This window comes from Petaurus breviceps, unplaced genomic scaffold (genome assembly GCF_028583685.1).
Source record: "Petaurus breviceps papuanus isolate PSGF00001 unplaced genomic scaffold, PetGlider_PUasm1.0 189, whole genome shotgun sequence".
Classification (NCBI taxonomy): domain Eukaryota; kingdom Metazoa; phylum Chordata; class Mammalia; order Diprotodontia; family Petauridae; genus Petaurus; species Petaurus breviceps.
Genome location: NW_027185809.1, coordinates 700,519 through 728,190, shown reverse-complemented (window position 1 = coordinate 728,190; position 27,672 = coordinate 700,519). Strand labels below are relative to the sequence as shown.

The 27,672-nt window shown below is 35.8% G+C and overlaps 1 protein-coding gene across 3 annotated transcripts in view; it reads right to left on the bottom strand.

Moving 5' to 3' along the window:
- Window positions 1-994: 994 nt before the first annotated feature.
- Window positions 995-27,672, bottom strand: part of TOGARAM1 (TOG array regulator of axonemal microtubules 1) — a 111,186-nt gene continuing 84,508 nt past the window's right edge. For 2 of the 3 annotated variants that reach the window (XM_069091768.1, XM_069091767.1), the window contains 12 exons: window positions 25,361-25,529; window positions 24,931-25,056; window positions 20,874-21,027; window positions 16,897-17,002; window positions 15,927-16,162; window positions 15,205-15,363; window positions 12,911-13,037; window positions 11,073-11,191; window positions 4,598-4,784; window positions 3,114-3,333; window positions 2,780-2,866; window positions 995-2,169 (listed from right to left, as the gene is read on the bottom strand). In XM_069091768.1, coding sequence (XP_068947869.1) covers window positions 1,916-2,169; window positions 2,780-2,866; window positions 3,114-3,333; window positions 4,598-4,784; window positions 11,073-11,191; window positions 12,911-13,037; window positions 15,205-15,363; window positions 15,927-16,162; window positions 16,897-17,002; window positions 20,874-21,027; window positions 24,931-25,056; window positions 25,361-25,529 — 1,944 coding nt within the window. In that variant the 3' untranslated portion in view covers window positions 995-1,915. The remainder of the gene's footprint in view (window positions 2,170-2,779; window positions 2,867-3,113; window positions 3,334-4,597; window positions 4,785-11,072; window positions 11,192-12,910; window positions 13,038-15,204; window positions 15,364-15,926; window positions 16,163-16,896; window positions 17,003-20,873; window positions 21,028-24,930; window positions 25,057-25,360; window positions 25,530-27,672) is intronic. The other variant, XM_069091769.1, reaches the window with a different exon arrangement.

The following is a 27,672-nucleotide window of genomic DNA, read 5'->3' as shown; positions in this document are numbered from 1 at the left end:
ACATAACTATGCATATCAAGTTTCTGTAATTTTTGGTTTTCTTACAATTTCATTGTCCTTTTGTATTTTGTTTGTTTGATTTCTTGTCCTCTTTTTAATCAGATTGGCTAAAGGTTTATCAATTTTGCTCATTTTTCCAAAGAATCAGTTTTTAGTTTTACTTCTAATTTCTATAGCTTTTTTTGGTTTCCAAAGTATCTAATTCTGGGATGTAGCTAAAGCAATCTTCTAGGAAAAATTCTATTCCTACAAACATAAATTAATTAAAAAAAATTGAAAATGAGACAACTGATGAATTGAATATACATTTAAAAAAATAGAAAGTCAACAAATAAACCAAAAATAAACAAAGATAATATAAAAAACTAGAGGAGAAATTGACTAACAATTATTTTTTAATATTAAAATGTCTAACGGCTGAAATTGCAACCCACCCCTCCCCCACCAACTCCTGATTTGATTATTGAGAAATGACTTAACAGACAAGGTATAAAGCAAAGGATAGCCAGTCAACAACAAATATGTCAAGTACTATGTCATAAAATTTCAATTAGGTGCTGCTGTTGTCTCCAGGACTACAAAAACTAGTGACTCAGCTAGAGATTCTAAGCCTTGAACCAATCCAGAGTGGTGTCTACAGAGAAAAGTAAATTGGACTTCATGACAGCTATCTATGCAGGAATTCTTCAGTTGAGGATTGTCTTTTGAGAAAAAGACCATCATTCTAGATGCTAGGGCACCCAGTCTCCTATAGGCAGTATATCTGTTTTTACTGTAATCCTAGTCTTATAGTATTAATAGTTTTCTACTACTATAAGGGCAGTATACTTGTTTAAGTACATCTTGTATACTTTTTCAGTCCTGAATGTTTGATTTGAAGGTGCCTGCTCATTACTTTCAACATCAGAAACCAAAAAAAGGGTTAATGAACATCAAGACAAATATTTGATTATTTTTCCATTTTGGGGGGAGGGAAAAACAAATCTCACACATCTACAGAAATAAATCCCTTTATTTTATAACATTCCTTTTCCTTTTTAAAATGTAGTACAGTACTTGTAGCTGCATAACCTTAAGAAAATCTATGGAAGACCTGGCACTAATTTTGAAGATTATACAACTGGGCAGAGATATAATACCTTTATGAATATTGGGCAGAGAGAAAATTTAGTGTTTTTACACAAAGATATGGAAGTTATATTCAACACATTTTCTTAATAAACGTGTACTTTAAAATATTTGAAAATCTGTTCCCTAAAAATCTGTCATCATGCTTTATTATAAGTTGTTTAAATCTTACAGTTACATAGATGATAATGCCCAATAGTTAAGCAAATATATTACATCAACAGATCAGCAATAGCAAGCTAATACTGCACAATCATATTGGTCGACTGACTTAAGAAATACATGTTTTCTACAAGTAGCAAACAAGTCCTGCTTTGTGGTACATATATTTCAATGACTTTTTTTTCCACTTTTGTAAAATAAGGCTAAGTAATAAGACATATCAGAACATGATTACATAATAAAAAGTATATTTTTAATTACAAATCTAATTGTACATATAGGGCAACATACTGCAGTTTCTACAGAGGAGTGCAAATGAGCAGGACTTTCCTTATAAATGTTAAAGAAGGATTCATTCCACATGTTCTCAAATAGAATCTGTGAGTGTTATACTGATTGTTTCATGTGTGTTAGAGGTTTGATCATGAGTGATAGTTGCTAGTAAGAGACAGAGGTGTGCTTTACAAGTTGTCAAAAGCTGCCATTTTAGATAGTTTTTAAATGAAAAGTGTAGGTACTGTGACAATTTAACTTTTAAAAACACTCCATCTATCTTCATATGAACAGGTATTTTTAGCCTATCTTACTGCATTACACATTAACGGAGTAACATACATAATTCATTTTAAGTTGTCATTTCAAGCAATTCTTCTAAACTCTTTTTAATCTGTGGTGGCTGAGATGCAGCTTGATTTAGTAGGCTTTGACCCATTTGTGCAAAAAGTGCTTTTGATAATTTAGCTGCGGCTGTTCGGATATTCCCTCCAGCTCCAGGCAGTGAGCCACTATTTGTCATATTGCCTAATAGATGCCAGAGGACAGCCAACACCTTCTGTTCTATAGCATGAGGTTTCCTTGGATAGAGATCCATAACAATATCTGAAATACAACATGGCATATGAGTAAATATCTGTTGCAATTCATTTTAATTAAAAACATTTAAAATACAACTCTTTCCAATATAAAACAGGCACAGAAAAAGTGTTTTAAAAATTTACTAATGAATGAAAATAAAATCCTGAGTATAACTACTTTAACATTTCTAACAGGATAAATATACCACAATGTTTGGCATAATAAATTACTTCAAGAACAGGAATGAAGGAACCAAATCTTAACTTCACTTTGAAATCCTCCTTTCCAAATAAAAATTGTATTCCATTACAAAGAAATAAAACTATATTCTAAATTACAGGCCATAACGATAAAAATACTGAGAGGGCATCTTCTCTGTCTTATAGATAATTTCTGTTTTTAAGGGCTTCATAAGGCTTCTTTTAAGGTCTCCCTTTTTTAAAAACAGCATTATTAGGAAGACAGAAAACATTAAGAAAAGCTTTGTAAAAGTTCTAAAGAGTCTTATTGGGGTATACTGTATGGCTCGTTTTAAGTTTAAGGCAAAATGATACTGAATTAGGTAGGTTCATTAATACTGATTACCAATTTGTAAACAGCTAAAAATTCCTATCAGAAAAGTCAACATATTTACCAGCAAGGTTTTCAGTCATATCCTGTTTTGCTTTTCCATTTAAGAACTGTGCTTTTGTACAGAAAGGCTGCAGAAGTAGGTAATTGTCTAAATTAAAGTGGATAAAAGAGAAATGCAATACAGTTATGAAATGTTAATTTTTCCTTAAGAAGCAGAAAAACATTTATTTCTAGAATGCAGATATATTTGAAAAGTTCACACAATGACAAAACCAAGTAATTAAAGTTCTTTACTAGGTTAATGTGCTTTAAAAAATTGAGGAATAAAAGATTAGGTACATTTTCTTAAGTATAAATGTAAACTCTCTTTTAGTTTTAGAGTGAAAACTTCTTACCAATATGCTGACTCAGAGCATGAATGACATTTGTGGCAGCAGCATAAATTCCTGGATTCTTGGAGTTTAGATTATTATCCACTATTGCTGGAATAAGCATGTTGATTACAGGTGATAAGTTATCTCTGAGTAAAGGAATCATCTTATGCATTGTTTCCAAAGCTATGAGATTTACTTTACTATTTGAGTCATGTAGCCGAGATTTAAAAGCATCAAAGATCTGAAAATAAATGAGTTAATGATACTGAATGAGATAGGAAGCACATTTTTTTAATCAGTAATGCTAGGACTCTAAAAAATTTAAACTAGGTCTAGGTTTGAAAGTATTTTGCAGACCTTCAAGTACGATATTTGTTGAGTTGTTTCCGTTGTGTTCAACTCTTTGTGACCTCATTTGGGGTTTTCTTGGCAAAAGATACTAGAGTGGTTTGTCATTTCCTTCTCCAGCTCATGTTACAGATGAGGAACTGAGAGCAAACAGGGTTAAGTGACTTGCCCAGGGTCACACAGCTAATACATGTCTGAGGCCAGATTTGAACTCTGGTTTTCCTGACTCCAGGCCTGGCACTCTATCTACTGTACCACCTAGCTGCCTATGACATAAGTGATAAATTATTAATCAACTGTATAGATATTAAAGATCTGTATTCAAAAGCTGTCTTTTTGAGTCCTTTATGCAAAAGGAGAAAAGTTTTATAAGTCACTCTTTATTCCAGTATTATAATTCTATTAAAATCATAATTCTAGGGGTCAGTTAGGTGGCGCAGTGAATACAGCATTGGCCCTGGAGTCAAAAGGACCTGAGTTCAAATTAGGCATTGGACACTTAACACTTACTAGCTGTGTGGTCTTGGGCAAGTCACTTAACCTCAATTACCCTGCTTTCCCCCCTCCAAAAAGATGACAAAATAAAATAATAATTCTAGTCATAAAACAGGACAAGAAACCTTGGAGGGAGTACTACCCACACCAATAAGATCATGTACTGACTTAAATATTACATTAATTTATTATATTAACCTAAAATAAGATGAGTCAAATTGATTTCAAATGAAAGAATAAGTAATGTTTTCATTCTGGTGTCACAAACTTTTATCTAAAACATAGATTTGCATAATATACTAACAATGTCACATGACCAGATAATTTAAATTCAAGTATACCTGAATTAAGGTATCCTTGAATTAAGGTCAGTTACAAATTAATTTTAAAACCATATATAAAGTTTCCTTTTTCTGTGCAATTTAGACCTCTCCACATATTACTATTTTTACTATTGACATTTTAAATTCATTTTAATGTCTTATTATCTTCTAAATTAGGTTTACTTTTTAAGTCTTATTCTTCCCATTAGCGCTAATTTTCATGGTCTCAAAACAAAATTAAATGTGATAAAATTATTAAGTTACATATTCTAAATTTATTCATTTACCTACACAGAGAGGGAGGCTCATCTGCTGAAAATACATTTTGCATACTATTACCTTTACAATGTTTCCAACAACAAGTTCTTGATTGTTTTCAGTGTCTGATAACAGTTGTTTGATTCCATTAATTCGATCTCGGAAGTCTTTTGCATTTAATAGACCTGTTATAACCTTAATATATTCAGCACTTTCTAAAGAACTTCGGGGAACGGTTTTTCTTATTTCACGTATGTCTAGAATCTCCCTAGTGGGGAAGAAGAGAAGCATATTTAGCATACATAATTTCCTGGAAAGTCACCTACAGTAATACATACATGTTATAAAAAATTATATTTTCAGCATTCTCAAAATTTTCTACTGTTTGTTCCCTTCATCTTGGGGAAGAAGTTTCTTTTAAGGCTTCTTTAGTTTATTAGAACTCATAAATCCTTTTAAATAATGGGAGATAGAATTCCTCCCCCGCCAAAAAAAAGAGGCCAGGAAAATATTAAATGAGGAATTCTTTTAAAAAAAGTAATCTACTGTGGCCAAAACTTTTTAGCAGTATACTATTTCTCTATACTGTGACTAAATAGGAATAATTAATCCTGAGAATGACCTTACAGGCAAAAAAAATTTTTTTATTTGGAGGTAACTGGTGGCACTGATAATCATAGCTGCCAAAGTAGTTACCTCTAAGTTTCTCTTTAAGATGAGTATATCTATTTAAGCATAGCTAAATATATGGCTATTTCCAAAGAGAAGTGATTTTTAAAAATGACTTTTAATATTTTGTTTGATGTTAACTAAATCCGTCTGCATTCCTCTCCTTCCTCCTACTTAGAAAGCCATCCATTATAACAAAGAATTTTTTTAAAGAAAAAAGAGGAGAAAAAATATTTCATTAAAACCAATCAATATATTGAAATAATCTGACATTCAATGCAATGTTCCATACCCATGGAATCCTCACTTTTGCAAAGGAGTAGGGTGAGGTGTCTCTCTATACCTCTTCTTTGTGGCTAAGCTTCTTTGTAATTTGACAATATTTATTCTAGATATTTTTATAGTAGTCATATTTTTTTTAAAGGAACTTTATTATTATTATTTTTTTTTGAGAGGGTAAGGCAGGGCAATTGGGATTAAGTGACTTGCTCAAGGTCACACAGTTAGTCAGTGTTAAGTGTCTGAGGTCGATTTCGAATTCAGGTCCTCCTGACTCCAAGGTTGGTACTCTATTCCCTGTGCCACCTAGCTGCCCCTGTATTCATCATATTTTTTGTTTCTTTTTATACATTATTCTACATATTGCTGTGGAATTCAGGTACAACATATTATTTAGCTCTTCCCAAATCAATGTACATCTACTTTGTTTCTAGTTCTTCGACATCACAAAAGTGTTGCTATTAAGTATTTTGGGGGTATATGGAGCCTTTCTTTTTTATCGATGTCTTTAGAGTAGAATCCAAAAAGAAGTGTTATTAATGAGTCCCCATAGACTTCTCGGGATGATGGATGGCAGTCTGTTGAAGTCTATGGCTTCTTTGCAGAATAATGTGTTTGAAAATGAAAGGAAATGTTCAATTTCACTTAGATGTTAGTAAATATAAAGATGTATTTTTTTTCCTCATCCAATTTCCCAAACTGCTTGAAATCTATCCATGGTCCTCTTGCACCCATGATTAAGAAGTCCTGCTGCACACAGTGAAATTTCCAGATGCTCCTATTTATGAATTACATTGTGCTAAGTGTATGACATCCAAGAGAACTTTAGAGCCTCCTACATGAGCGCCAGAACCATGTGAACAACTGTAGCTTAACTATCCACTCTGGAAGAACAAAGTATATGGAAAAAACTTATTGACCAGAGAGGGAGGTAGGTAGGGGGTGTCTCTGTGTGTGTCTGTGTGAATGCGTGTGTGTGTGTGTGTGTGTATTTTCTGATGCTTTTGATCACTTTTTTCTCCTTGATATAATCTTCTAATTTTTTGAGACTTCTCTCTCTTGGATCTCCATCTACCTATCTGACCACTCCTTCAATTATCATTTCTATACTGATGATTCTCCAAATCAACTTATTTAGCCCTAACCTTTCTGTTGATTTTGTCTCACATCTCCAATTGCCTATTAGACATCTTTAACAGAATATCTAGTAGACATCTTAAACTCAACGAGGCAAAAAATTCATTATCTTTCTGCCCAAATTCTCCCAAGTTTCAAGCTTCTTGATTACTGTTAGGTACCACATCCTGCCATTCCCCCAGGCTCACAACCAGGTGTCATCTTCACCTCCTCGGCATTCCTCACTCTTGGACTATGGCCTACTCATTGGTCTGGGGCCACAAGACTCTCCCCACTCGGGCCCACACTCCATTCTGCCACCAAAGCGATTTACCGAAAGCACGGGTCCTACGTCCTATCATGTCACTACGCCATATCCCTTAATGAGCTACCATGGTTTTCTATCACCTCCGAGATCAAATACAAAATTCTCTGGCATCCAAAACCCTTCTTAACTTAGTCTTCCTCTACATTTTCAATACTCTTAACCCCCCCCCCCCCATATTATTTATCCCAGTGACACTGGTTTCCTTGCTATTTCTAGAACAAGATACTCCATTTCCCACCTCCTGCCATTGCCACTGGCTGTCCCCCAAGCCTGGAATTTTATTCTTCTTTATCTACCTACAGCTTCCATCAAGCCCCAGGTTGAAATCCCACCTGAAACAGACTTTTCCTCACGCTTTCTAATTCCTTCCTTGCTGACTTCCTATCTACCCTGTATGCAGCCTGTGCGTTACACAGCTGTTTGCATGCTGTCTCCAGACGGTGAACCCCTTGAGGGGAGGGATTGGCTTTTTCCCTCCTTGGTATCCCCAGTCCGTGTTTACTTAGCACAGTGGCAGCACAGTGCCTGGCACACACTGCTGGTTTTTGGAGGGGAGAGGGCAGGGCAATTGGGGTAAGTGACTTGCCCAAGGTCACATGGCTAGTAAGTGTTAAGTGTCTGAGGCTCGATTTGAACTCAGGTCCTTCTGACTTCACTGCACCACCTAGCTGCCCCTTCAGATAACTTTTGAATTGATCTGCAATGCTCTCACAATTGTTTTGCCTCTTTAGTGTACCTCTAGACCTGCTGCTGGCCTCAGCTTTGTCCTTTCCAGGGTTACTTCTCCCTCCTCAGTAAATTCTTCTAGGATGGTGATGTTTAAAGAATACAAATGTAGTGGTTCCATTGTCTTTGGTAAAAAGAATTTGGTATAAAACCCTTTAAAGATCTTTTCCAGCTCTGTCCTTTAACTAGATCGTTCTTGCATGATTCCTGGATGATTCTGTTTAGTTTGGATTCTCGAGACTGACTTAACCCTGCATTACTCTGTCTGAGAGATACTCCTCACATTTTTCCATTATTCTTTCCTGTAAGATTCTACACATGCATCGATGCTCTAAACACTGTTGCCCTTGCCTGCCATATATCTCTTTGCTTAGAAAGTGACCGAAGCATTTACTAAGGTAATTTTTGGGGGATTTTTTGGACCTCTTTATGGCAACTGATTTTCATAGGTTAAACTTCTGGTTCAAATTACAATCACTATTGATATCCTTTATCATGAAGCATCTAGGTAGTGAAGTGGATAGAGCAATGGGCCTGGAGCCAGGAAGACCCAAATTCAAATCCAGCCTCAAATACCTGCTAGCTGTGTGACCCTAGGCAAGTCACTTAACCTGTTACCTCAGTTTCCTCAGTTGTAAAATTAGGATAACAACACCTTTCTCACGGGTTAAGATAATAAGCAATATTTGCAAAGCACTTAGCATAGTGCTAGGCATGGAATAAGCACTATATAAATGCTTATTCCTTTCCCCTTTCTTCTACCTATAATATTTTTTTGCACCCATAATTTGTTTCAACAGGTCAGGTTTGAGTTGTTTTAAATGCATACTCTTTTTTCCCCCTCATTTTTATTCCTGCTGCTAGCTTTTTACTCATTGTAATGTTTGTTTTAACAAGTCAGCAGTATGACTGTACAATCATTTTCTGTCAAAATAGAAGTAATTTTATTTTCTTGTGATTATTATTTGGTGTTTGTCATGCCTGGTGCCTTCTGATGCTTTTCTCATTAAATGAGTAAGGCTCCTGTGATGTTTTTAAGTCTTGGTTTCTTTCAGTCTTTACTCATGAATCATATTTTAAAATAAATTGTTGAAGTAATGAAGTATTAGAGTATATATTGACTGAATTTTAAGTTGATTTAACTGTTGAGAGAGCATCCACATTGATGAAATCACAAGTGCTTAAAGTACTGAAGTATGCCTATACAAATGTGTGTATAGCCTTTAAAAGCTATCACACTCCATAAAGAGCTAGTGGCAATGAATATCTTTCTCTAAAACTGTACTTAGAACCACTTTTTTTCTGTTAAGCAACTTAAGTTGGTAAATAAGAATGAGTATCATAAGACTATAAAATATAAATGTCTCTTTTTAAAAAATAAACTATTCTGGGCCTTGCTGAATAATTTAAGACATATTTATTCATGCACATGTGGGCGTGTGTGTGTGTCTATCTACTTTGAAGACTAATTAATACAAGTATCCTCAGAAAGAATTGAAGGATAGTGCAGTTTGAGTATTGTCAGACTGTATTTTTCCTCCCATAGTTCTCTATGTGACCCACTACCCAAAATCCTCCTAACACCTGGCCAAAATCCAGAGGCATCCTCGGCAATTAGAACAACCCCAAACATGACTACTTCCTCAGTTGTGACTCTGACTATCCCACCACTAGGTCCCCTTGTGATTCAGTAGGCACTGGCCCAAAAGAAGAAATCAGTGATGAGTTAATTTTGCATCTTTTGGCAAGGAAGATGTTAATAACAGAAACATCTATTTTCTGAGTATGTGGACCCAAATTGTCTCCCACCCTCCCAATATGGTAATCTATTTCTTCACTTCTCTAGTTAGAAATAGATGTATATTTCAACTTTGTATATATTTTACATTCATTTACATATATACATATTGCTTCCTCTAATCAAATAAGCACTTTTTTTTTCCCCAGCACTTAACACAGCGCCTGTCACATAGAGGCTTAATAAATATTTGTTTATTGATTATTTTGTGGGTCTTAAACAGTTCTTCGCTAAATTCCTTTACCTGTTTTTCCTTTGAAATTGGTACAGAAGTTTTCATTATCTTCATGGTAGTTTTTCTATAAATACTTGTAACAAGGATTTCAATATTAGGAGAACAAATGTCCCATTAATTGTTCCTTGCTACCTCTGGTCAAGGAACTCCATAAACTCCTTCTCCAAGAAGTTAAATTTCAGTTGGTTGTAATTTCCTTCTGTCTTTGATTTTATTTAGTCAACAATGTCAGGATTGATAAGATTAAGTTCCTCTCGTACATCCTTTGTTGGTTACTGGAGAAGGCTACCATATTTTACAGCATTAACAGCTAAGCTGACATTTGTAGATGACCTAAAAACCATGCGATTCTCTGCTGCTCTGCAACAGTCACTGCAGAAGCAGAAAGACTGAGTTGTATTTGTTTCATGGGTTGCGATGGTCAGAGAATTCACTAAGTGGTCAGTCTATTAGTGATGAATTCTCTGGGCTTCATTAGCCTGGCTCTTGGAGAGCAAGTCTAGACTGTTTCCAGAAATACACTTGAAACCCGGCTAATCTTGTACTCTGCTGGTAGGCCATCAAGAGTCCAGAGTCACCCTCACAACATAAGAGGGCAATGAAGTAACTCCGCGTTATATTATTTTAGCTTAAATAGGTCATTTGTGGAACTTCAAGGGCACGTTCATAAAACCATCCTTTTTTCTGCAGTATCTTTGGGTATTAATTTTTTGATAAATTATTTAAAAAATTCTTTTTCGAACACAACGTTTTCTCTTAGTGGTCCCATAAAAACAGCACCATAGTGCAAACAATAGAATACATCACAAAACGTGGCTTTTCATGTTGTCTTGGAACTACTATTCAACAATATAATTTTATAGTTATCAAAAAGAATACAGTACTTTCTCAAAGGTTAAAAAAAACCCTTAGGAGGGGTGGCTAGGTGGCGCAGTGAGTAAAGCGCCGGCCCTGGAGTCAGGAGGACCCGAGTTCGGTTCTGGCCTCAGACACTTAACACCCACACCCACACACACACACACAAAAGCTAGCCGTGTAACCTTGGGCAAGTTACTTAACCCCAATTGCCCTCCAAAAGGCAAAAAACAAAAACAAAAAAAACAAACCCTTAGGGTCCATTTACACTTACTATATTAAGCTTTAAGCTATGTAAAAAATAGGACAACAAAACGCCAGTAGATTTGTTTTAAAAATCTAACCAAGGCTTAACTACTTGGTGACAATAAGAATGCTGTAAATATACAACTGCCTTATTACTTCACATTTTGTGTGTTGTACTTAAAATTTTTGATATTTCATTCAATTTTTACAGTTCTTTTGGGAAAAAACAATTCAAGAAAGAAGTCAAAGGAATTATTTACACAGAATAATTAATAGAATTATATGATATATTAAATGATCCTGCCTTTCAGCTGAATTGAGAACATCTCTGGAAATAGAGGATGACCTTGTACTTCCCACACTGCCGGCATGAGAACGTCTTCCTTTGGCTGATGGAGTATCTAATGGTATCTCTCCTAATCCCTGATGGTGAAAAAAAGAAAGCCAAGTATTAGAATAGATAATTAAAATCATAGAACTAGTAATTTATAAATTAAAAACAGACAAATATTTAATAACAGGAATTACAGTGCTGTTTTAATAGTGTTAATAATCTACCATATATATACTTTTAAGGTACCAGGAGATCCATGCAGTATTTACTAGCAGCAAATTACTATTTTATAATGTATACTAATATGAAATAAACTACTGAGTCTGTGACATAAACAGTTTATGATTCTAAATAACCCACTGATAGTTCACCAGTAAGTTGATCTCTGAGACATCTTGTCCTTGACAATTGTTATAGCCACAGCAGCTAACATAACAGCTGATGGTAACAAAGAAATTTTTAAAAATCCTATCTCTAAACTTATTTTTTATTCATCCTTGCAACTCCACAAAATAAATCAGTATGACAACATTTTTTCAAAGACAAACTCCGTGTGCATAATTTCTGTACTACCAACATGTTTCAGTAATTAAATCCCAAATCATCAGTTCAGAGCTAGAAGGGGACTTTAAAGTCATAGTCCAACTTCTTCATTTTACAGATGAGGAAACTGAGGTCTAGAGAGGTTAAGTGACCTTCCCAAAGTCACACAGATAAATGACATTACACACACGTGTGTACACATATATGCGGCATGCTTTTCTTGATAATGATAGTTGGGATAATTCTATAAATATACATGCTTCATTTATTAAAAGGAAGAGATTTTTGTTTGGGGTAGAGATTTAAACACTGGAATCTTCAAGTTTAATAAATAAAAGAATGGGGATGGTGGTTGGAGATAACATGTAAGCCATTTCCTGCTCTAAAATTCTGTGCCTCCGTGACACTCATGATTACTGTGGTACAGTGGACAGAAAAGCTGCTTTGGGGCAGGAAGACCTGGGTTCAATCCTTCCTCTAATGCACGCTGGCTGTGTGACCCTTAACCTCTTAGTGCTTTACGCAGCTCTCAGGGATTACAGTTTCAGAGAAGGTGTAGAGAAGCATTGGTAAAGTGCGGTTTTCTCACATAATTGTACTCTACACCAATGAAATTACAGTCCAGTCCACATCCCTATGCCTATCCTCTCGCTACCACAGGTTTTTAAGGGTCACAAAGCCTCAGAGTTATAAGGGATCTCAGAAACCATTAAGTCTAATCTATAGCCAAAAAAGAATTCCCTTCTAAAACTGACCCTACCAATTGCCATCTAGCTTTTGCTTTAGTATCTCCAAAGAGAGATATTAAATCCACTACTACCCAAGAGAGTCCACTGCCTTTGGAAAGTTCCTACCGCTCATCCTAAATTTGAATGTGTTTTGTTTTTTGTAACTTTCATCAATTAGCACTGGTCTTGTCCTCCTTATCATGTTTCCTGAGGTTATGAGAATAGATATTCTCAAAGATGCTAATTCAAATTATTACTAAATTAAATACATTTTTAGTAAATTAGGATGGCATCTGTTCTACCATTATGAAGCTAGGTGTTATCTAGAAAAGCTCTGCCACATAAGAATAAAGAGATTTTGTTATAAAAAGAAAATTACATTTTAGGAGCTTTGCTGCTGAAGGAGTATTTACCTTAAGCAATTAACATGATGGGAGAAGAAATAGAAAATAATTATTTCCATTCTTAATTTTTCACCAAAGGTAAAAAATATTCTATTTTTAAATTGTTCATTAAATCCAAATCTTTTTCACATACCTTTTGACGTAAGTTTTTAACAGATTCTTTAATATAAAGCAAATCTTTACATGGGACATATTTTTCAAGCATTTTGTCAAAATTAGGATGGGACATCATGAGGAACAGCATCTTTCGACCATAATACCTGCAAACATGTAAGAAATATTTGTATCATTTAGACTTCAGTTATTTAAGAGTTTGTATTATTAGCTGCAATTCTTCTTAATTCAACCCAAAAACCTACTTGCTGTTATGAATTTAAACAGATTGGAAAGCACTATATCCTAATGTTTTGTGGTCAGCTGGCTCTAGATCATAGTCTAGATGAATGGCCAACTGTTTTGCTCAATCCCATGAGTACCTATAGGAATCTTACTTTCCAACAATGGCTGACCTTCGGCAAAACGGTGAAGCAGGTCACGTGTATCTTTGGCATTCGTTTAAATGCCCATTAATCTGATTGCCAACCACTTACTTGGAGCTTCTGACTTGGTTGCCTCACTGAAGCTTGACATCTTAACCAGTAACCCTATAATTTGATTTTTTCTTTCTCAATCCACCCTCACTGAAAACTGACCTGTCCTATGTTTACCTATGTCTCAGGAACTTGTTCTCTGCTTTCTAGGGATACAATTAACTAGCTGTGTTAAATCCATATTAATGTTGATAATGTAAATGCTTCTCTTCTCCAAGGTAAAATAAGTGAATTTTGATAACAATCTTCTAGAAAGAATACTTTAAAGAAATGACTCTCCTAGTGTAAATTTCAAATGCTGTAGTTACACCAGTGAGAGCTTACAGCAGGAAGGGGCAGGGGTTGAGGGCCTGAGACTAAGTAGCCCAAAGTGCTGGGATGGCCCTGATATGTATTCCAACAGGCTTTTCTCTTTTCTCCACTTCCAAGTATGGTTGTATAATTTGGGGGGAAGAAGGAGACATAAAGAAAAGAGGCACCAAAGTCTCAGAAAGTCTAAACAAATCTGTCCAAGGAGACAGATGCTCTTTCCTAAGCAAAAAGTAGTTATGAAGAAAATGGGAATGTGTGGGGAAAACAAACATTATTCCTCAATTCCAATGTCCCTAGAATCAGAATATGACTCATAACCCAGATGACTAGCCCCTAAGCAGTTACAGGTTTCTTGGAGACACATCTAAGGATATAAGATAGAAAGATCTTGTAATACAGAAAGGCCAATAAGCAGGTGATAAGAGGCATATGAAATGAAAATTCAATCCTGAATATTTAATTTTCACTATGTAATAATTTCAAAACTGCAAAGATAAATAAAAAATTCTATCAAAAGTAAAACCCAATGACTGCCATTAAGGGAAGATGGAGGGTGTATCCCAAAAGAATCCTAGCTTCCCATAATAATATAGCATCCATGAATTTATCCAAATCCTTCCTGAATGTCATTCTCTTTACCACTTCAGAAGTAATAAGTTCCAAAGGTTTACTCATTGCTGTGTAAAATAGTACTTTTATGTCTAAAATATACCCCTTTGATAAAGGCTGTCTCTGTAATCAACTTATCAATTATGATTTTACAGATTTTGATCATATGTTTTTCAATTTTTATCTTTCTAGACAAAAAAATCCTATCTTCAAAAATCTATCTCCATATAGCAACCATTCAATCTGGTAATACCCTTCTTTGGACCTCCTTTACTTATGTCTTATTTTTCTTGAGGGAGAATTAAAAAATGCATACAGTATTTCAAATACATTATGGTCCTGAATACTGGTAAGATAACATTTTCCCCCATGTTTTTTTTTGATGGTATTTAGCATTTTGATGGGCTTTTCACTGCAGCAATATACTGGGCCTATGTGTACAATGAACATTGCTCAATGACACTTAAATCCTTTCTTAGACTGTAACTGATCACTTGAAGCCCATTATTCTATAAAGGTACTTTGGATTATGTTTCCCTAAATGCATTACCTTACACTTGCCCACAATGAAGTTCATCTGCCACTTTTCTGCCCACTCACACAGCCTCGTGTCGTTTTCCTGAAGTTCATCCCTGTGACTTGGCATTTCACTACCCAGAAGTGCGTAGTGTCATCTGTAAATTTGGAGAATTCACTGTGCACTCCTTCTTCCAGATCATTTATAAAAATGTTAAACAAGATCAGTACCAGCACCAATCCCGAGGCACCCCACTGCTGACACTTCTCCTTTAAGAGAAATGCCCATTTGGCCCTACCCTTTGTGTCCTACTTTTAAGTCAGTCTCCTATTCATGCCAAAATAGTCTTCCCAATCCCAGGTGTATTAGATTAAATTTATTCTACAAACACTAGCTCACCTAGTTTCTTGTGAGCCGTCCTGTGCAAACTTAGCAGCTGCTGGCAATATCCGGTCAGCCAAGTCTTTTGTTCCTGACAAAATCCGTTCTGGTTCCATTTGCTCCACCACATCAGACAAGTGCTGGGCTGTACATCTTCTTACTGCAATGTGTAAATGGCTGTAAGGAAATAATAGTAAAATAAAACCAATTGATGAGATTAACTGTTTGCCAGAGTTGAGTCCTTAGGATAAACCACTAAATTGCTCTTAGCATTCTACCCCAATCCTTCTAGGCTAAAGAAAGGAAGCCTCAGGGCTGCTAGGCAGCACAGTGAATAGAGCACCGGCCCTGAAGTCAGGAGGACCTGAGTTCAAATTTGGCCACTTAACACACACACACACACACACACACAAACAGCCATGTGACTTTGGGCAAGTCACTTAACCCCAATTGCCCTGCCTTCCCTCCTCCAAAACAAAAACAAAAAAAAGGAAGCATGTATTAATAGTATGGATTAGCTATTGCTGCACAAATATATAAAAAAATTTAGAAATCAGTGCCTGGTTTAGCACAGAGTCTGGCACACAGCAAGCATTTATTAAACGACTGAGACTGATATTTGTTCCTTCTAAACCTCTATGTAAATAATCCTAAAATCTGCCTTCTTTCTCTATAGTCTGGACAGTATAAAATTCCATTTTAGCTAAACATTTCATTTTCATTTTTTTTATGAATATTACCTTTGTCCTCCATTTATCAGAGAACTAACTGCTCGTGCTGGAGTTACATTATTAACCATAGCCTTCAATGCTTTGTCTACATCTTCTCTTATAAATGTGTTTGATTCACCAGCTTTATGCAACAGAACTTTTACTGTGTTATCTATTTCTTGATCCATATTCTTTTTCAGATGAGTAAAGAGATCACCTAAACACACCACAGCAGCACGAGAAACTCCAGAGCGTAAATTCTTCACCTAAAATTTTTAAAAATCTTAATTAAGTACAATTCTTGCTAATTTAAAAGACAAATCAACAAAAATATAATCCTATTTTACCAATATTAACCAATCTCAGCATTAAATTCCTGTATCTCAAAAAGTATCAGTAATGTATTTTCACCTTCCTGTCCATGCTTAGGAAATTTCCATGCCCTGGAAATCTGGGCTTCTGACTGGTGAGAATTTATCATGTTCAACAGGGCAGACCCAGATTCACCACAACATGTTCCTATGCCTCTAACTCCACATTAGATCTAACACTCCAAGCTCCTGCCCTGTGAACCTGGGCTTCTGACTGGAGGGCATAAGTCATAGTTAGCCCAGACCCATATCCATGCTGCCATTTTCACACAATGCACATACAGTTCTTGCCCTAGCCCTTCCTACTCGGGCTCTGTAAAAAGCAATGAAATTAACACTCCTCTCGTGCCACCGCTCCCCTGATGCGTTGTCTCTCTCTACTGGGGTTTAATTTTCTTCAGAAGAGCGACTGTCTTTCTTGTTTGTGTATTTCCCTGATGCTTGGGAGAGTGCCTGGCACATGGTACACACCTGATAAATGCAAAGCTTTTTTATTCCTTTATTCGGTGAAAATTACCAAAACAGACAAAGGCTGCATTCCTTAGGTCTTGTTAAAATGTACTGATTTTCAATGAGAGGCTAAAGACATTATTTTAATTCTCTATCCAAAAATATGTTTCTAAGATTACCTCTTGAACAACAGCAAAACTTGTTTCATGCAACTTTACAGTTAAGACATCAGAATGGAAAGCAGATAAACATCGTATAAAATTCAGTCCTTCAATTTTTTTTTCCCTATGGAAAAATAAACCAGTGTTAAAAGCATTCATTAAGAATGTTTAATCTCAACTGGATCTCAGACTCTGATGTGTGAAATACAGTCAAAGAATAAAGGAATACTTTACTAAACTTGTAAAGGTAATTTACTACCTCTTTCTGTGACAATATCAGATCAAGAATCTGAAATGAAGAGTATTTGCTTACATTTATTTCCCTTTCATGATAAAAAAAGCAACCCTAAAATTTGAATGCTGGTAATAAAAGAATGTTGGGAACAAACAAGCTGATTTTTTTTTCCCTCAATGGGAAATTATATTCTTGTTCTACCATATGTAAGTATTTCTTCGGATGCACTAGGGAAAGGAAAGAAGTGGAAAGGAAACGAAGAAAAGGGAAAGATGGTTACTGTCCTTAATGTTTTGTATGAACTATCCTTCTTAGGAGCATGGTACTCATATCTTAAAATGTCAACATGTAAACTATTACATGCTTACGTAGTCTGCGCTTGTTTCCTTTAGCAACCCAGTACTATAGGACCTATGCCAAAAGACAAGATAAAGAGGTAATTAAAATTAAAGAGAGCAAAAGACATATTAAAGATTAACAGGGGTAAAGGAGAGAAAAAAGTCTGAGAAATCTTTGTCTTTCTTTGTCTCCCTAGGGCTCGGCACAGTGCCTAGCGTAGAAAGTGCTTAATAAATGTTTATTGACTATTACTAACTAAATAAAATTTTCACATGGGAATTTTTTTCTGATGTCCTGTAATGGGAATGTAAATTTGGAAGATCTTCCCTGCCCCTAGGCTAACGTGCACCTGGAGCCTGGGGTGGGAGGCTTGTTTTTCAGTAGATACTTCTTGATTGGCCAGTGGGTCCAGAGGGTTGTTACATTCTCTGAGCCAGAAGGCTATATAAGCCCTGATGTGTAGCTTTGTTTTGGGGCTCACTTTGAGAAGTGTTCTGTGATTTCATCTGGATTCTGGGAAGCCGTTGTCCAGGGCCCCCAGGCTTTGAAAAACCCAGATGTTGATTGGGTATGGATGTAATGGTTGGACAGTTTGGAAAGCTGTCTACTTGATCTGTTTCTGTCTTGATAATTCTGCCTGTATACTTTGAAGTTCAGGGTGCTGACCTTTTTTCCCCTGAACAAGGTAAAGGATATATGTCTGACTGATTAAAGTATGCTTGTTAACCCATTTTGAGTTGCTTTCCTTTATCAAAGCAGATCCAAGAACCTGTGTTGGCAGCCACCCTGGGGACGCTGGGGTGCTTGCTGCTACCTGTTCTCAGAGGGGACAAACAGCTGAGGTGGCTGTCCTCAACTAGTACCTTTGATAAGAACAGTGGTTTTTTTCTTCCTGAGTATTTAAATCTCTCCTATTTACTTTAAGGTGTGTGAAGCACTTTACATGTTACCTTATCTGAGCCTCAACACAACCGTAGGAGGTAGATGCTTTTATTAAATATGCTTGTTTTACAGATGAGGAAACTGAGGCTGGGAGAAGTTAAGCTTCTTGCTAAATTAAAGGTCACTGAACTAGTAAGATCAGACTGGAACTCGGGTGTTCCTGGATCCAAGTCCAACACTCCCCCTACTGTAACACCTCACTGTTTTTGTGTGTGTTTGGTATCTATGGGGGCTTGGGAGGAAGGGGCATTGTGGACAGAGGAGGCAGGTGTGCTTAGGGTATGCTGGAGCCAGACAACTTCATGATACAATACAAATGAAGGTCTGATTTATTCCTTTGTTCATAGTCAAGACTTAAGAAAGTAATTACATGTTAACAATGCAGATTAAATTTTAAAATGTGTTGTATAAAAAAGATTTTCCCTGGAAAGCCAGTTGTTAAAATATTTTCCAGCACACTGCTCCATGTACCTGTGTGTGGCCATGGGAGCTGGAGAGATTAAGAGACTGGGAAGCCAGCAGGCAGATTAGGGTGAGCCTGATATCAAATTTATCTGGGAAGAAGAAGAATAACCTGGAGATCCATCTATGACAGAAAAAAGAATCTGGACAGAATGAAGTATGCTTTAAAAAAGGGGAAGCAGGTGCTGCTGAGTGATGATGGTCCTAAGAAAAAAATTATAGTTTGGCAAAAATTGCCTTCTTTTATGATTAAGCAAAAGTAATTCATACCTAAATATACCAGTGGATCTGTGATTTCTTTGATTCAAATTACAACCCATCCATGCCTGTGCTCACCCTTTGAGGTTCTTGGCCATGTCTTACAAATTCACCACAGGAAGTTGAACCAAGACACTGGAATATGTCTTCACGGACTATGTCTTCCAATATAAGAGTGCCAGTGGAGTCTATTATCTATTAACTTGTGATCTTTTGCTTTCACTATGTATCCAGCCCACCTTTTCCTAACATCCATTTCTCTACTGACATCTTTTATTCTGTCTTTTGAGGTTCCTCGTTAGTTTTATGTTGCTCATGTTTTATCAAAAATGGCAAACCTCCATAAGAGGTTCCATTCAACTGGAAAGCCACCCAATTTATGAATATCCTGTACATATCAAAGGGCAGTGTGGTATAATGTACAGAGAGTGAAACTCAAGAGTCAAGAAGGCCTAGTTTCAAGTCTGACCTCCTCTGTGAGCCATCACAATTCACATAATCTCTAAGTGCTCCAGGAATTTCTTTAAGATGAGAAGTTGTACAACTGCTCCCAATTTGCACACATAGATGGCACTCCCATTCTCAGATTTTGTCCAATCCCAAAACAAAGAGCAAACCTTCTACTACCAAGAATCAGTAGTTAGTAACAACAACAGTATTAGCAGCTGCTGGCATTTTATGTGGCCCTTAAAGGTTTGCAAAGCATTTTAGAAATGTTAGCTCCTTTGATCTTTATAACAGTCCTGAGAGACAGGTGCTATCGTTATCCCCATTTTACAGATGAGGAAACTGAGGCAGACAGAGGTTAGGTGACTTGCCTAAAGGTCACACATCTGGTTATTAGCTAAGGACAGATTTGAAATTATGTCTTTTTGACTGCAAGGCCAGCATTTTATCCAGTGGGCCAGCTAGTTGCCTATAACATTCCCACTGCCACTATTACACCTTTTGCATATAATAGGAGGGCACCCCAGGTGGTGGTAGCAGTATGCGTTCATGCACACAAGAGGATATGTATGTGCAACAATGTGACTGTTTGGGGCAGCTGGGTGGCGTAGTGAGTAAAGCGCTGGCCCCGGAGTCAGGAGGACCGGAGTTCGGTTCCAGCCTCAGACACTTAACACCCACACAAAAAAATCTAGCCGTGTGACCTTGGGCAAGTTACTTAACCCCAAATAGCAAAACAAACAAAAAACAAAACAATGTGACTGTTCCCTCTTGTTCTGTCTATCACAGAGAGTGAGTGGACTGTGTGCTTTCCCTGTATTAATTACCATTTCCACTTCTGGGGGCAGAATGCATCTTTCTGTAAAAACAGTACTATAAAGGATTAGTTTCCCATATCAGTTAAAAATAGCCTATTTTATCCACAATTCTAGGTGAACTATAACACTGAAAACACTACTCTCAAAATACATTAATAACATTAGTATTCTTTTTTTTTTAATGTCATAGGAAGTTTTATTTGCCATGAGAAAGGGATGTTGTGGTAACAAAGGAACAGATAGCACTGGGAAGCAAAGCCTGGAATCAGTCCTGGGCAGTATGGTCGGTCCATTTACATGAGGACTTACACCAAGGGAAGCATAACATTAGTATTCTTATAATAATTGCATAATTGTGTTGCAGCTACACCAAAAGCTGAACGGACTTGTGGCTGGCCTGGGTTCTTAAACACCTAAGCTCTAAGCAAAAGAACTGCACATGAATAATTTTGGAACACAAAGGGTTTGTAAAACTGGGGTCTTAGTATACTTACCAGTCATCATCAGCTAAAAGTCTGAGGGCTTCTGTAAGTACTACTTCTGGTTTGGAAAAAGGCCTTAGCTCCGATGGATCCATTATTTCTGGACTATGTGTGACAGATGGGATTCTTTCTTTATATTGTGGTCTGGTCCCAGAAGACACTTCACCTATGAAGGTAAACCACAATAAATAATCACAGACAATCATGCCAAGTTCATGAAATACTAAATAAGATAATGTTTTCATCTAATTTTATTTTTTATTAGTCACAGAAAGTCAATTCTATTAACAGTAATTTTGAACAAAATTATATTATTAAATCAATCATAATAATGAGGATGAGGATGATAGCTAACATTTATACAGAATGTACTATGTGCCAGGCACTATGTTAAGCACTTTGCAATTATTATCTCATTAAATCCTTACAACAACCCTGGGAGGTAGGTGCTATTATTATTCCCATTTTAAATAGGGTAAAACAAATGGGGTTAAGTGACTTGCCCAGGGTCATGAAGCTAGCTAATGCCTGAGGTTTGAGTTGAACTAAATTCTTCCTGACTCCCGGCCTGCCATTCTACTCACTGTGCCATCTAGTTGTCTCTCTGGGATAAAAATAATTTGACTCTTTTATTTCTTAGGTCTAAAACTATTTAGAAAATATTAGTGAAAACTTTATGCCCTGGACATTTCAGATGCTGGTATATATGTTATTTTTTTTTCAGGTGTTGGTCACGTTACACAAAAGTTTGGTTTCACTTTATTCATTCATTGGCTTCACTTTAAAATGGAAGCTAACTACAAAATGACAGGATGAAGTCAAAGTTCTTCCTGTAAGAAATATTTTGGGAACTGGGAAATAAGTAGATTTAAGAAATTTGGAAAGCTGGATCACATCCAGTTTATCATCCATTTTAATAATTCACTGTCTCATTTAAGTCTCTCTATATCTTTTTACTGGATGACGAGGTATTAGGCATGGAGTCAGGAAGTTCAAATTTGGCCTCAGGCACTTAGTAGTTGTGTGACCCTGGGCAACTCACTTAACTCTGTCTCATTTTCTTCATCTGTAAAATGAGGGAGAAGGAAATGGCAAACCACTCTAGTATCTTTGCCAAGAAACTGCTCCCCCTTTCCCATGGGGTTATGAAGAGTTGGGCACAACTGAAATTTGAATGATAACAACATATCTGAATATAATTAAATTATCCTAAACATCTATTTTGTCTCTAGACTTTATGGTCTATTAAAATTGATACTACTGATGACAACTTAAATAATCTAAGTCCAAGAATGTTCATCAACAAGCATTCATTGAGAACACATAACTTCTTAAAATCCTTTATATGATAGAACATAAAGAGGTCTAAGAAAGTTCTAGTCCTTAAACAGCTTGCAGTCTAGTTAATCGGGGATACACATACATAAAAACAAAGAAAAAATTTAAAAAGCATCTTTAGTCTGATTATTGTAGTCATAAATTAGGATAACCTAGTGGAGTTAGAAAAATGTATTATCTGATATATTTGGAATGAGAAATGATTAAACATTTTGACTGGAGAGTTACCATGTATGAATCCTAATGTTTAATGTTTAATAAAAATCAGATTAAAATTTTATTTTGTAATTTCAAGGATCTGTGAGCTTCATAGTTATTACCTTCACTGAAGCAAACGATAATACCTCTGTCCCTCAGCAGGCAATCTTTAAGATTATCTGACCAAAAAATGTATTGCCTGATGGCCAATGCTCTGGTGTCATCTTACATAGGTATAGCATCCATAAGGAAAGGCTTATAATTAAAGCCTTTCCTTCTTGGTTAGACCTACTACCAAAGTTTATACATTGTTTTTACAGAGAACCCAGGATTGCCTCCACAACATCCTGATGCGCTGAAGGAGAATTTTTGAATATATTTCACACTAAAACAATATAAATATAATTTAATCTTTCTTTGATGAACCAGATGACTACTGAAAAAGTTTTATAAGTAGCAAATACAAGCCTCTACATACTGTCATAACCAGTAATGTCTAAAGAAAGAGTTTTTACTGATCCTGGTTTAACAACAGAAAACACAGTTAAGAAAAGTTCGCAAACTGGTAGAATTAATCATATAACACAGTGAACTTCATATTAGAGCTGCTTCTGAGCAGGAAATGCTTTTCACTTTTTTTTTTTTTTTTTGCTTTTTGGAGGGCAATTGGGGTTAAGTGACTTGCCCAAAGTCACATGCCTAGTAAGTGTGTCAAGTGTCTGAGACTGGATTTGAACTCAGGTCCTCCTGATTCCAGGGCCGGTGCTCTACTCACTGTGCCACCTAGCCGCCCCTTTACCTTTCTTTATACCCTAGTGCTTAGCACTGTACCTGGCATATAGTAGGTGCTTAATAAGTGTGTGTTGACTTTGACTAATTATAAATCCAGGCAACTCTGGAAATCTTAGCCCTTCTTTCTTTTCTTTTTTTTGGAGGGCAGTTGGGGTTAAGTGACTTGCCCAAGGTCACATGGCTAGTTTTTGTGTTAAGTGTCCGAGGCCGGATTTGAATTCAGGTCCTCCTGACTCCAGGGCCAGTGCTCCATTCACTGTGCCACCTAACTGCCCCTGCCCTTCTTTACGTTCAAAGGAGGACAAAACCTAACGTTTTACTACATAAAAAGTCTAAACAAAAACACACCAGCTATGGGGAACTAATAAACTTAATAAGCTAATCCATTAGTTATAGTATCATTTACACTTCTATTTCCAAGTCATAAAAGAGTAAAAAGTTCTGCAATGATTACATACCATTATTAAAGAAAACTACGTGTGGAAAAACCACATAGTAGATGTCTGCATCTTCCAAATTTTATTTGTAACATTACGTCTAAGATCAATCAACATCATTTGCAAACACTTCTGATTAAGGCACAGACTCTTATTTGATCCTCAATTCTAATACACATAATATACTATTTTATTTTTAACTTTACACATTTCTTAAGCTTATATATCACTTTTATTTTAATCTACCTCTAAATTTCAACCGTGTCCAATAGTTAAATTTTTAAAAATTGATGTTTTGATGCAAGCCATTTCCCAACAAAAATCTAATTTTTCCAACAAAAAAATCTAAAGTCCCTCAACATAGTACATTCCCAGAAAGTTAAGAAAAAATGTTTAACAGTGTAGTTATAAATGATACTTGTCAATTTTGCTTTTGTAATTTACTAATTAAGAGAAAGAAATATGTGATTTAACTTTGATGGTAGTAACAACCTATTGCATTATTTACCTTGAATTTCGTTGCATGTTAGTGTTATCTTTATCTATAGCATTGTAGCGATTGTGTACTTTGTACTTTTGGCTCTGCTTTCCTCATATAGCATTCCTTCCTAAGTCTTCAACGCATTTAAAAAATGATAATGGTAATCTAGAGACCTATATTCTATATGCTTGGTTCTAAAATGACTGACTGCTATTTGTAACCACAAATTATTTAACCTCTCTGTCTTAGCTGTAAAATGGGACAGTGAGATCTAGTTTCTAATATCTCTAATAAAGTTATGAGAGCAGTCCCATTAGTCAAACAATAAGTATTTATTAATACCTACTAGGTACTGTAATAATTTCTGGGGCTGCAAAGAAAAGCAAAGGGCAGTCCCTGTCCTAGAGAAGTTCACAGAAGTCTAATAGTAGGGACAACATGAAAACAACTATATCCAGAACAAGACATATATGGGATAAACTGAAGACAGTTGACAGAATTTAACTGGATCTTGAAGGAAGAAAAATTTCAAAAATTAAAACTAGAAGTGAATTTAGGAATAATCTAATCATTTAACAGATGTTTTTTATGGTATATAATCTACTGAAGTCAGAAAAATGTATTATCTAGTATATTTGCAAATGAAAAATAATCCATTTGACTAACAACATTCAGTGATTCATTCAAGGATGCCCAGAATCAGGACCAGAACAAAGATCTCTGAATTCTAGTGCTTTTTCTACTGTAGTCAGCACAAAAAGAGTCTTATTATTGTAATCAGTAGCTTTTCAACATTAAAAAAAATTACAAACAATTAATTTACCTGACTCTGAAAAAAGTAAAGATGGTGATCTTTTTAAATAGGACACTCCTTTTGAAGAAGGGCTGAAGGCAATGCTTTCTAAAGATAAACCTGATATGACCACCTCATCTCCAAAAATACTCAAGTCTAGAAGAGAAGAAAAAAAAGCTAGGAATTTAAATGAAGATTGTCTATTACTTTTATTCAAAGTTTTACATTCAACCTAGCAATTTATTTTCTTTTTACTATAGGGATTCAATAATTGATCTACTGAGATTACTGTGTCAAATGAAAAAATTTCTCTGGCACTGAGCAATGTAACATTATGATTGTGATCATGTCAGATACAAAAGCAAAGAATATTATATTACATCAGCTAGTACAATATTAGCAGAAACATACCACAACTGTAGCCCCTCCAACCCCAATCCACAACTTTAACTGAACTAACTTTCCGTTGCCATTCTCTCAGCTTCAGTATGCTTAATCCGTTCTCTGGGATTATGTTCCTTTTTTTCATGATCTTTGATTTCAAAAAGTTCTTTATGACTTATTTCTTTTTCTTCCTTTCTCTTCTGTCTCATCTTGTCATAAGTGGATTTTGAAATAGAAGCTTTAATCTGCATTAAAAGTTGAAACATTTGAAGATAAATAAGTAGTTTAAATAATTACTAAAAAAATTTTTTGTCCTAGACACATGCTCTTCCATATCTGTAACAAAGACTATTCTACACAGAAGAGATAATGAATGGCCATGTTTGTTGTAAAAAATGATGAAATTTCAATGCTGGCATCCAAATGTAGAAAAAATAACCCACTATATATGGCTAGTGAAGTGTGAAACGTCTCGAGCTTTTTGAAAAGTAACATGGCATTATAGAGCAGAGTTATGATACTCAGCAGTCTCTCTGCTAGACTGACAGTGTAAGGGCACTGTTAATGTTGAAAGGTGGTTATAACACTTATCTGCCAAAAACATTTCCAGGAAGAGTAAATATAATGGTAAAAAAATTAGAAACCAGCCTGAGTTGGGAGAGGCTACAGAGCACTGATAAACAGTTATAATCTAATCTATCATTCTGTAATGTTGGCAACCCTAGGTCTTTAAAGCAGATAGCAAATGACAACAGACAGCAAACTCTGGCAGATTCTCCTTAGCTAGAAAGTCTTTGGGAATGGAGCTACCACAGGCCTACAACTGTTTCAAAATACTGCTTTCCTTAAACGTGGAGATTCATCACCAGCTAGTTGGCTATACAATATAGTAATCCACAATATAATGAAAAATGCAAAATGGCTTTCAAGCCTTTGTGGACCTCCTTTACTTTGCCAGTGATGGTGGCAGAGTAGAAAAAAAAGGCCAAGGGTACTAAGGGGAACATTTTCAAGGCATCTATGAACATTAAACTTAGCTACTGGTACTCCAGAAGTGAGCTACCAAAGTTGGTTTTATTGCCCTTCCAAAGGCAATACAGTCAGTGCTTAATGGCATCCTAGTAATCTCACTTTGCAGTACTCATGACAAGCATTTGCCAAAAAGACCAATATGAAGATGAGGATAAGCTGCTCCAAATTAAACTAGTAGGTTCTTTAATACTTAATAATTTCAATAAAAAGGGAGAAGAATGGAAACATATTGGACAATATAATTCAAGAATAAGAAATAAGAGAGGGCCAAGGTTTAATAAACTATAAAGAAGTTTTGCTCCTATACGCCAAGAATATTTTCTTTAACAAGTGAGTTGAGAGATATTAGACATGGTAAACAAAATAATATACCAAAAAATGAAAATGATTATATCTTAACAGATGGAAATAGACTGGTTACAGATATGGAAGTAATTTCTGCATCAGCTTTCTATGTAAAATAAGACTATTGACTTGTAGAGCAAAGATAAAAAATAATACTAAATTAGAGAAGAATAAGAACTAGAAGTTACAGCACCCAATCAATCAACATTTATTAAACATCCACAAAATATCAAATATATACTGGGAATACAAAGACAAAAGTGAAACAGTCCTTTTCCCCATGGAAGCTTACATTCTAACTGAGGAGTCCATAAATACATACAAAATATATACAAAAAGAATGTAAGGTTGTTTTTTGTTAAGGGGGGCACTAACAGATGAGGGAATCAGCTTTTAGAGCTTGAGCTGAGTTTTGAAGGAAACTAGGGAGTACAAAAGGTAGATGTGAGAAGGGAGAGATTCCATGGCATGAGAGAGAGAGATAATGAAAAGGCAAAGAGATTCCAGATACTCTCTCTATGTGTGACACTGCAAACAGACTAGTGTGATTGTACCATAAAGTTTATGTTAGGGAGTAATATGAGAGAATAAAAAGGTAGGAAGGGGCCAGGTTCTGAAGAGCTTTAAATTAATTTTTAATTTTAAAGATAATAGCAACTACTGCACTTTACTGAGTAGAAGGGTGATATGATCAGACTTGTGCTTTAGAAAATTACTTTGATGACTTTGTAGAGAATGAACTGGAGTGGGGAAAGACTTGGGGCAGAGTAAGCAATTAGGAGGCCCACTGCAAGAGGTTATCAAGGCTTGAACTAGAATGGTGGCTGCGTAAGCAGAGAGAAGGGGATGTATATAAGAAGTTGTAGTGGAGACATCAATGACAAAATCTGGCAGATAAATGGGTATGTTGAGTGAGTAAGAGTGAAGAATTGAAGCTAATGCTAAGGTTGTGGATTTGAACGAATAGAAAAATGGTGCTTTTCCCAATAGTAAAAAGGAAGTTACAAAAGA